The 10,328-nt window shown below is 56.7% G+C and overlaps 1 protein-coding gene across 2 annotated transcripts in view; it reads right to left on the bottom strand.

The window, feature by feature from the left end:
* Positions 1-6: 6 nt before the first annotated feature.
* Positions 7-10,328, bottom strand: part of GTPBP1 (GTP binding protein 1) — a 25,260-nt gene continuing 14,938 nt past the window's right edge. Inside the window, exons 7-12 of one of the 2 annotated variants that reach the window (XM_010845115.1) lie at positions 8,932-9,076; positions 8,634-8,816; positions 7,729-7,864; positions 6,955-7,133; positions 5,548-5,748; positions 7-2,819 (exon numbers count right to left, since the gene is read on the bottom strand). In XM_010845115.1, coding sequence (XP_010843417.1) covers positions 2,808-2,819; positions 5,548-5,748; positions 6,955-7,133; positions 7,729-7,864; positions 8,634-8,816; positions 8,932-9,076 — 856 coding nt within the window. In that variant the 3' untranslated portion in view covers positions 7-2,807. Of the gene's footprint in view, positions 2,820-3,036; positions 4,669-5,547; positions 5,749-6,954; positions 7,134-7,728; positions 7,865-8,633; positions 8,817-8,931; positions 9,077-10,328 lie in introns of those variants that run through there. The other variant, XM_010845114.1, reaches the window with a different exon arrangement.

Below are 10,328 nucleotides of genomic sequence, written 5' to 3'. Positions count from 1 at the left end.
TGGGATAGGGCCCGCTCTGCTCCCCTCTCCTGCTCAGGCCCACCTAGTCCCCAGAGCAAGCTTGCCACATTCCCCCAGGGTGTAGGTGTCCAGACCTGTCTTTGGGGGCAGCCAGCAGTGTTCACGGAGCTCCCTGGGCTCTTGTGGTGGCCCAGTGACACGATGAGAGTGACATTCAGGGTGTTGCTGGGGTGGGGTGGTGTAGACTGTTGGCCCTGCCCCACCCTATCAGGCCCCTGATCCTAAGCCATCCCTGGGGGCTCATTCAGCTCTTGCTTCATTGTTTCTATTCTGACTCATTTTCTATGGGGACAGTCGGGGTGGGGGTGGGGGTGGGGGGTTGGCTATGGAGGCGGGGCTGAGGTGGGAGCTTTTGGACCCAGCAGGCCCTGCTCTATTGTGTATATATTTTTCAAGGTCTTGTTTTTTTAACTGAGAAGCTAAGGGCTTGATTTCTAGCCCCGTTCTGTGGGGCCTTGGGTGAATGCAGTTCCTTGTAACCTGGCTGCCAAGAGGGGTCTGGTTCTGACTCTGTGGTTCATTGTGGCCTGTGGGGAGGGGGCAGGAAGGGCTGCTGCATAGGTGGGTGCCCTTGGAAGAGTTCCTAGATGTGGCTGGAACAAAGGAGAGGCCCCACGGACCCCTGTGTGTTCCAGCACCAGCCCCTGCCTCCAGACAACCAGGTTTTGTTTGCGCTCTCCTGTCACAAATGCTGCACTATTGGTTCTTAATTTTTTTTTATCTCCAGATTCTAATTTATGCCTATGCAAAAAATAAATTATGCCCAGGGTTAATGGAGTGTGTGGTGTGGTTTTTATCTGGCCATTGTATGGGACTCTGCTCTTGGGAAAAAGAGAAAGGATTCTTAGCCAAAACAACGTCGCAAAGGCTTACCTCCTAAGCTTTAGAAACCTAAGCCTTAGAAACCCAGGCTTCTCAGCTGTGATGGGAGATGGGACCCGAGGCTGGCCCTGTTCTGGTGACTCCTGGGTTTGACGGTGGCAGGAGAAAGGGAGGTGGCTTTAATAGCCACCACTGATGTCCACTGGGAAGCAGGAGGCTTGTCCTGCGTCTCTCAGTGGAGCAGGAGATAGGAGTGACCCACCTGACTCAGCTCGTCTACGTTGGTGTCGCAATCCCCCTCCACAGGAGTTAGACCCTTGTCCCTTGTACCTGTGTTGGGATGGGATGAGGTAGGTCCCCTGAAGAGTCAGACTCTTGCAAGTTCCGGGGAGCAGGTCCTGGCCCTTCCCTGCATGTATCTCCCCAGATTCAGTGCCTCCAATGAGCAGCTCCAGGTGACGGGGTGGTTCCCCATCTGGACTCAACATACGCCTCATCCTGACCATGGCACCTGGCCCAGGGCTGGGCCCCATCACAGCTGAGAAAATAAAGGCAGGAACAAGTCAGCAGGGAGGAGCTGGGGGTGAACTGCTATACGAGAGGGTGCTGGGTGGGATCCATAGCCAGGCCCAAAGCTTTGGGCCAGTTGCTCAAGCCCTCAGCTCTCCACACCAGGACAGAGCCAGTCCCAGGGCGCACTGCTCAGCAGCCGCTTGCTTCATTGCCTCCTGTCTCACTTAACACCGGCACTGTATTTACCACCATTTTTCAACAAAGGCCACATCCCTAAGCAGCACCAGTAAATGGTTTCTGGAACCGACCACATACAGAGAGCTCAGGGCCTCCGCTCATGCCCTCTGGGGCCTGTCTGTACATATTCAAATCTCATGAGTCCTTCATGGTACAGCCTGCCAGGGGTGGTTCCCCATCTGGACTCAACATATGCCTCATCCTGACCATGGCACCTAGCCATCTTCTCCATGGTCCGTCTCATGACCCCAGTCAAACCTACTCTTCCCTGTACCATGGCATGTTCCTGTTACCTTATTCTGGTGCTGGGAAAGTCAGGAGGCCAGAACAGAGGGCCTGGATGAATTAAAAAAGGCCATACATGCTAACTGCATTGCAGAAGGTCAGGATTTGCCATTTAAGATGACTGGATTAACAACTTTTCTTCATCAGCTATGAAAGGGCTGGTGGTTTGTTCCAAATAGTGGGTAGGGCTGAGACTCACACAGGACCGTTGCAGTCCCAGCCAACGACAGTAAAATGCTGCCGTCAGTCCCCTGGCTAGCAGGTGGGGGCCCGGTGACCACAGAGCTAAGACTGACCTGAGTGAAGGCAGAGGCCAGGGTGGAAGCCATAGCATCTAAATGTAAAGGAAGTGGTTATGTTCACAGAGGCAAGAGACTGCCAACCAAATGTGGTTCTGCCTGTTTCAGGGTCCCACATGAAATTCCACAGCACCTGCCATGGGAACCGAGAGCAGGCGCTGCTACTCCCCCTGGAACTCCCACTATGAAGGCACCACTGGGCAGGGCCCCTCTAAGCAGAACCAGAGTCAAAAAAGCAAAGGGGAAACAGCCAGCAGACAAAGGAACCAGGGCCGACCGGAGGACATGCTGGAGCGGGTGACTGGAACGGCTGGGGGCACTGCTCCGAGTTCTCCTTAACTGGAAAGATGTCATGAACGCCACCTCCCTCACAGATGGTAGCTGCGAATGTCGAAGAACATGAAGCGAGGGAAATGCCTGGCACGGTCCCAGCTGCACAGCAGAGCCGAGTCCGTGCCACATTTCTCCTTTGGAGCCTGTGACTCAGCTTGTGGCCTCTGCTGTGGACTTGGGAGCCAGCGTGGGTGAGAAGCCACGCGGTGACCACTCACCGGGTACCTCCCACATGCTGGGCACATCGGGACCTCACGCTCCTTCTCTCGCTGAATCCTCACAACCTGATGCAGGCATTCACCTCTCTTGCTGTGGATGAGGAAGCTGAGGTTCAGAGGATGCCAGCTGGTCCTGGGTCACTGCTGGCCGAGAAGCCTGGGTTCTTGAAGCCACGCCTGCCTGGCAGGAGAGGCTGGGCTCCTACAGGCCCCGCCTGCGGCCGGGGCTCCAGGGCAGGCAAAGCAATGGAGGTCCCTGTGGCAGCGCCTCCACCTGGAGGGGCTGGGCAGGGAACACGACACCGTCAACTTGGAACAAACTTTTATTTTGTGTGCTGGTCTGGTCGGTCCATGGCCACAGGTAAGTGGTAACTAGAAATAGTTAGAAGGAGGGGAGGAGAGGGGACCAGTGGTCTGGACGCAGGAGGAGTGGTGAAGGGTTGGGGACGGAGGGGAGGTGAGGCTGAGAAAGGACCCAGCCAGGTAGGTGAGTGTCCCAGGCTAGAGAAAGAACACAGCTCTGCCCACAAGTCCACCCTGAAGTGAGGGCTTAGTCCACAGCTCAGGCCAGGCTGGTTTGGGGCCCATGTTGCCCTCTGGCCTGGGCAACACCACTCCCACCCCAGGCAATGATTCTTCCTGAGGGCTTAATACTCTTGAGATGGGTCTGGAAGAATCTTGTTAATACCTCCTACCTGCCCTCCCTGTACTCCAATTAGAGCTTCCCAATCTGGGGCTCTGGCCCTTCACTCTTGTGCTCCTGTAGCAGCCACACTGGGGCGATGTGGGCAAGGAGGGGTTCTGACCCTGCCTGGCTCAGAGGAACAGCCGGCACCCCCACCAAAAAGATGGGCTGCTGAGTGTGAGCCTGAGCGGGCGGCCCCCAATCCTGGTCCTCAGTGGCCCGAGGTTCAACAAGACTCAGAGTCCAAGTCCAAGCAGGAGGCAGCCATGGGAAGGGCGAGGCGAGAGCCTCTACCGTGACAGAATCGGCCGAGGAGGGGTCACCCCAGTCAGCTAGGCAAACAGAAGATTGTCTCGGAGGGGCAAGAAAAGCCATCAGCTGTCTAGATCAAGGGCGAGGGTCAGAGATAGGGGAAGGAGGACCCTACAATCCAATCGCCAATACCCTCCACACATCTACAGGTTACAGCTTAAGAGCTTTTGGCATTAACTGTTTGGGGGTTCAAGGGGAACAAGAGGGAGAAAGAGACTAGGGAACCACCACTCTTGGCTCTGCTAAGATCCCCAAGTGCCGGAAGGAGGACTCCAGTACCAGCAGACACTCCCACCTGGACGCCCGCAGCCCCGAGGCGTCTCCAGGCGCAGAGAATGGACATAGGGAAGGGGAGGCGGGGCGCGTCAGCCCGACAGCCCCAGAAGGTTCGCACAGACACACACAGACGGACGCACGGACAGGCAGCCAGCTAGCTCCTGGAGGCCGGTGGCCAGCCACAGAGGAAAAAGAAGAAAGACGCCCAGGGCCCTGAACGGCCGCACTCCTGCACCTCAGACACACATGCCCACACACAACCACACGCACACTAGATAGAGAGAGAGATATATAATAAAAAGAATAAAAACTAAGGGCCCGGATGTACAAAAGAGGTGTGAGTGAGGAAGAAGGCAGGGAGGAGGGTGGGAGATGGCCAGTCCTCTCTGGAAGTCTGGCCACCTTCCTCAGCTTATAAATTACAGCCCCCCTGGAAAATGGGGGTGGGGGGAATGATGAGGCTCCGGGTGCGGCCGGGGGAGGGCAAGTGGCGCCAGGGCTGCTCTGGTCCCTCTGGCAGAGCCGGGGCCAGAGCACTAGGATCCCTCGGGTGGCGGAGGTGGGCTGGGGAGACTCAGCAGCCGCTGGCGGGAGTCATGCAGGCCCCCTGGGACTTCACCTTGTGACGCTGGCCCCCCCGTCGCCGGCCCCCACTGCTGGGCTTGGGCTGAAAGAGAGAAGGAGGAGCTTGAGAAGCGGTGGTCCGCTGGGCCCAGGGCAGCACAGGGTACAGAGGGGCCATGGGAAGCGGGGGCCGCCTGTGAGCGAGCGGCTGTCTGGGATGGAGCCGGCGCCCACCCTGCCTTCCTCGCAGGCGGTGGGTCCCAGTGATCAGGGTGTGAGGAGCAGTTCAGGGGGCACACAGGGGGCGGGAGCAAACACGTGCCACCGCTGACAGGTGCAAAGGGAAAGCATGCAAAGGACGCAGAGGGGAGACTCGACAGGAGGGCGGGGGGAGAGCAGGAAGGAGGAGTCCAGGCAGAAGCTCTCTATCCAGAGAGGAGTCAGGGAAGACTCTGGAAAGGAGCAATGTGGGGGTGCCAGGAGAGGACTCCAGGGCCCAGAGCTGGCCGGAGGTTCTGAGTGAGAGCCACACTGACCGGGGCCCGAGGCCACCCACCCCTCACGTCACGTTGGGGAAGGGGCCCAGAAGGACCCTTGAAGGCAGCATCTTTCGGACACCCGTGGCTGCAGTGTGCACACATCACTTGTATTCTTACACACACACCACTCGCTCTTATTGTGACAGGGAAACTCTGACATTTTTAAATTCTATTTCATTAAAACTAAATGCTGGTCTGACTCATTAAGTTGACTTTACGTAGGCCACATCTCAAGTTTGAAAAACACTGCCTTAAGAGACCAAAAGCTCCCACTTAGAGAACACTTACAGGCCTGGAGTGTGGGAAACACCCACTGAGGAACTCAAGGACACGGCAGGCTGGCAAAGGCTGCCTGGGCTCTTCTGTGAGTCACCTCCACCCCCAACTCTCGCCCCCGCCCGCCTGAGGTGGTCAGGGGCCGGACTGGCCGGGGAAGCACTCACCTGTGGCTGGAGACTGCTGGATGCAGCCAGCTGGGTGGCCCCTAGGGAGCAAGCTTCATCTCCTGGTGGGGGGCCCCCCACTGTGGGACCTCCAGAGGGGCCCCCCTCTTCTCTTTTGGGCAGGGGACCCTTTTTCGTCGATTGCATTTTAATCTGCTGGGGCTTGGAGTTCATTGGGGAGTTGTTGGTGGTCTGCAGGAGCTGCCAGAACCAAGGGGGTGGGGGTAAGACTGGAGTTGCCAGCCATGACATGGGCTCAACTGCCCCCGCCCCAGCCCGAGGTCTCAGGGACCTCCCACCCCTGGCCTGGAGGGCCTGGGCAAGGCAGGCAGGGGCTGGAGGGTGGCGAGTTGCCCTCTCCCCTCAGTGCACTCAGGCTGCCATGGTCGGGGCCAATGTCTCAGCGGTCTCCACCCAGCCCAGAAGGGTTTCAGGCTGTTCCCCACCCTGGCTGCTCTTCCCACAATGTGTGAACCCCAGCATCTGCTACTCAGCTCAGCTCCCAGGCAGGGGGTCCAGCCTGCCCTGAGCGTCAACCGTACCTCCTGCTGCCCATGGAACAAAAGTCTGGGGCAAGTTTTCATTTCAGGCTTCCCAAAGAGACCAAGTGAGTCTCCCAGGAGCTGGAAGCATTTGGAGTGCTGCCATCAGAATTCTTAAGAGCTACCACCCAGGAAGGACTGACTCAGAGCCTTCCCTGATGATCCCAGTTCAATCTCAAAGCAGGGAACAGGCCCGGCTGCACCCCCAAGGGCACTAGAGCACGTGCTAGTAGCTTCAGCCAAACCCTCAGCCAGTCCGAAGCAAGGGGGCCTTCAAGGACACGATCCTCCCCTCTCCCCAACACACACTGCAGGCCCAGGGTCACACGAATGGGCCTAAGGCCATTCTGGAGAGAAAGCAAGCCTGAGCCTGATTCCAAGATCTCAGACAGGCTGTATGGAGCAGGGATCAGACCACTTTCTCAAGGGCCCCTACTCAAGGCCACGGATAAAGTCTGCAGAGGGCATGAGGCGGGCTCCAGAACACAAAGAGCTTGAGCCTATGCCCCAATGCTGGCCAGCACTCATTCCAACTGGACCCACTACTGTAAGGGCACTGCCCCAGCCAGGCCACTGGAGCCTGTGCCCAGCTTCTCAGAAGCTGACTCTGCCTAGGCCAGGAAATTCTCCCACCATTCTCTCCTACCGACGACTGCCATGCCTCAACCCCACCTTCTCTCCACCGTGGTCGCCACCAAAGCCCAGAAGGACGGGAGGTCTAGGGATGCCTCTCAGGGCAGCAGAGCAGATGGCACTTGGTAAGATTTCACAGGGCTTCTCAAGAAGAGCGTGCTGTGCTCACAGGCTAGAACCGGAAGCCCCCGGCACTTCCTGCAGGCAGGCAAGGTGGTCTGCCCGGCCATACCTTAGTGATGGTGCCCACGGCCTTGGTGCGGCCTTCCCGGAACACCAGCCGCTGGTCTATGTGCAGGTACTCGGGGGTCTTGATGAAGCGGAAATGAACGGTGGCCTTGTCCCCAGTGCGCAGACAGTCCTTGTCCATGCTCAGGATGGTGGCCGTCTGCCTGATGCTCCCACAGTGCACTGCCAAGGGAGCCAGGAGGTCAGCAGAGGCCTGAGCCACCCAGGGGCCTCAGGGCAGGGGAGGCAGTGAGTGAAAGCATGAACCATGCTTGAGCTATGTAGCAGGCTAAACCTGGAGGGGCCGAGTGTGGCTAAGTGAGCTGGAAGCCTGCTCTCAGACTGATCCTGCCTCACACTCTCCCACTGTCCTCCAGTTTATAGACCCCGCTGGTCCCTGGACCCACCGTCCTAGTTCTTGAACACAGGCACTCTGGACTTTGGGCTTCTTGATGGCAGTGCCCTCACCCATCTTGTCTTTGTCCCCCAGCACCTTAGCATCACTGCCTGGCACACAGCAGCGCTTGGCAGACGTCCGCTGAAGGACTGAGTGTGAGGTCTCTGAGGGCAGGTCCGAGTCTCCAGTGCCCAGCGCAGAACCAGCGCTCGGTTAGTGTTTGCAAGAATGAACAGACCACAGGCTACAGCTTGTAGGTGGAACAGAGGGGATGGTGTCACTAAACAGGACAGAGACCTGACTCTTGGCTGCAGCTGGAACTTTGGGGTGAGGGCTGCTGGAGCCGGGGACTTCCGGCTGGCAGTGCCCTTTGACACCTACCCATGGCCTGGTACCGCGGGCTGATTGTGGTGGGGTGGTGAAGGACCAGGATCTCGGCCTCAAACTCCCAGGAAGCTTGGGGATTCAGGCGTGGAGAAACCATCACCATGCCCTTCCGGATGGATGAGCGCTTGATCTGAAAACAAGAGGGAACCCCAGACCTCAGGGACAGTAATGCCCTGTGGCTTCACGCCCTGGTGTGGTGGGGCAGGAGTCCCTCTGAGAACTGGGACCAACAGGGCCTTGACCTCTCATTGTGCTGGACCACCAGCTTTCTAGGGCAGACTGTCCCAGGCAGACTTTAGGGCTCTGTCAGGGGGTAGTTATGGGGGCTCAGGAAAGACTTCAGTCAGAAAGCGTCATTTCAGCCAGACCTTGTGGATGGGCTAGAATTGAGTGAGTGGCAAAAGGGCAAAGATAGGCAAGTACTCAAGTGGGAGAAACAGGGTAAGCACAATACGACTGATGGACAGTAGAAAGTCCGGCCTTGCTGGTTAATTTGTTTGGTGGGAAAAGTGGGTGACCCAGGAGCCAGCAGTCACCCCAGTCCCCTGCCCCAGGAACTGAAAGCTGAATGGCAAGAGACTCTGCAAGAGACCTCAACAGCCCCAGGTAGAAAGACCCTCTGCACAGCAGGCAGGCCCCCAGCTGACCTCACCCCTGGTGCAGGGTACCACGGCCAGACACTGTGTGGAGGAACAGAGCTCAGGAGGCCGCAGGCCTGGGTTCAAGTCCCAGTATGCTCCCCTGACAAGTCACTCAGGCTCTCTGAGCCTCAGTTTCCTCATCTGTAAAAGTGAGGTCAGCACTCCCTGCCTTGCAGAGCAGCTGTTGAGAGCTGGAGATGAGTCAGAGCCCAGCGTGACGCAGAGCCCGAGGGAGCTTGCAGCTCTCTCCACACTCACCTTCTTCAGTGCGAAGGAGGCAGTCTGGCCCCCGCGCACCTCCTTGACAGGCATGCGCTTGCGATGGATGGATTTGACAGCAATCGACAGGAAGTTACCCAAGGGATCTGGGCCCAGCAGCAGCGTGTCGTTCAGCTTGATCAGGCCCCTCAGTGTCGTCCCAGACACCACGGTCCCCACACCCTGCCGAGAAGACCCCAGCCCAGTGAGTCCATCCGCAGCACAAGCTGGCCCCAACAGCCCCGGAGAAGCACCGCTCAGCACCCCAACCCTGTTCAGCCCACTGAAACGCACGCACCGGGACGGAGTAGGTATCGTCAATCTGAAACTCGGCAGGCTCCTCCTCCCGGTAGCTGGTGCGAGGGGACAGCAGGTTGAGGAACATCTTGAGCAGGTCGAGGTTCTCACCTGTGACGTTGGAGATTTGGAATATCGGGCACATCCTGGTGGGGGTGTGGTGTGGAGACAGAGGAAGAAAGGTGCGCCCGTGGTGAGCGCCTGCCTGAGCAGGGAGGAGCAGCAGGAGGCCTCAGGCACGGCTGCTGTGACTGAGGGTGCCCCCACCACGCCGTCACTGGCCTCCCAGGCCCTGCCTAGCCCACCGACCTGTGCCTGAGGCCTCCTCTCCTTACACCATTTTGTCCCTGAAATCTGTCCCCTCCTCTCTTGTCTTGGCACCACTGCCCTATTCCGGGAGCTCGTGAGTACCCCTTCTTCTTACAGCGCACACATCCTTAAACCCTTAACCAACTCTCCACTGATGAGATACCAGATGGAATCCTTCCTCCCGACACCCCTACCAGTTTATTTCTCTCAGAGTTCTGTATTCCAGCTGGACTGGCGAATCCTCCCTTCTCCTCAAAGCTTTTTTCATTCCCATGTACTTGTTCACTCTAATCCGCCTGCCTGGACTCCTTCCCTCTTATCCAACTACTAAATCCTCTCATCAGGAAACTGTATTCAGTATGAATAGCCCATCTCTAATGCCGCCTCCTTCCAGAGAATCCTTCCCAGATGGGTACCCTTGACTCCCTCTGAGTTTTCAGAAAACTTAAAAAAACAAACAAACACTGAAATATAATATAGTAGTTGATTTACAGTGCTAAATTTTTATGTAAAGTGACTCAGTTACACACATACATATATATTCAATATAATATATTCTTTTCTATATTCTTTTCCATTATGGTTTGTCATAGGATACTGAATATGCTACACAGTAGAACCTTGCTACTTATCCATTCTATATATAATAGTTTCCTGCCTATCTGCTATCCATGGTTAATCAAACTTCTCAAGATCAGGAATTACACGTTTGCTACATCTAGAATAAGGACTGTACAGAACAGGCACTCCACAAAATGAATGAACTGAAATGGGGCCAACTGAAGCGTACCCCCTCTGCTGGCCAACTGGTGGTACTAAAGACAGAGGTAGGGCAGGGAGAAAGGCCAAAATGTCGGGCTGCTCTGGGTCCTGGAGCAAACAGCCCCAAGACTACGGGAGAAGAAGCGGAGTCAACAAAATTTACTACTACCAAGAGACTATCTTTGACCAGGAGCCGACCACCCTGAAGACAAGGACTGTGCCCAAGTCAACTCTGAGTCCTCAATGCCTAAATGAAAAGCCCAGCACAGAACAAACATCCAATAAATATTTATGGAATCAAGGAATTCCCTGGCAGTCAACCACCTT

The sequence above is a fragment of the Bison bison genome, unplaced genomic scaffold (assembly GCF_000754665.1).
Source record: "Bison bison bison isolate TAMUID 2011002044 unplaced genomic scaffold, Bison_UMD1.0 scf7180017864213, whole genome shotgun sequence".
Lineage (NCBI taxonomy): Eukaryota > Metazoa > Chordata > Mammalia > Artiodactyla > Bovidae > Bison > Bison bison.
This window is presented reverse-complemented; position numbering and strand designations above follow the sequence as displayed.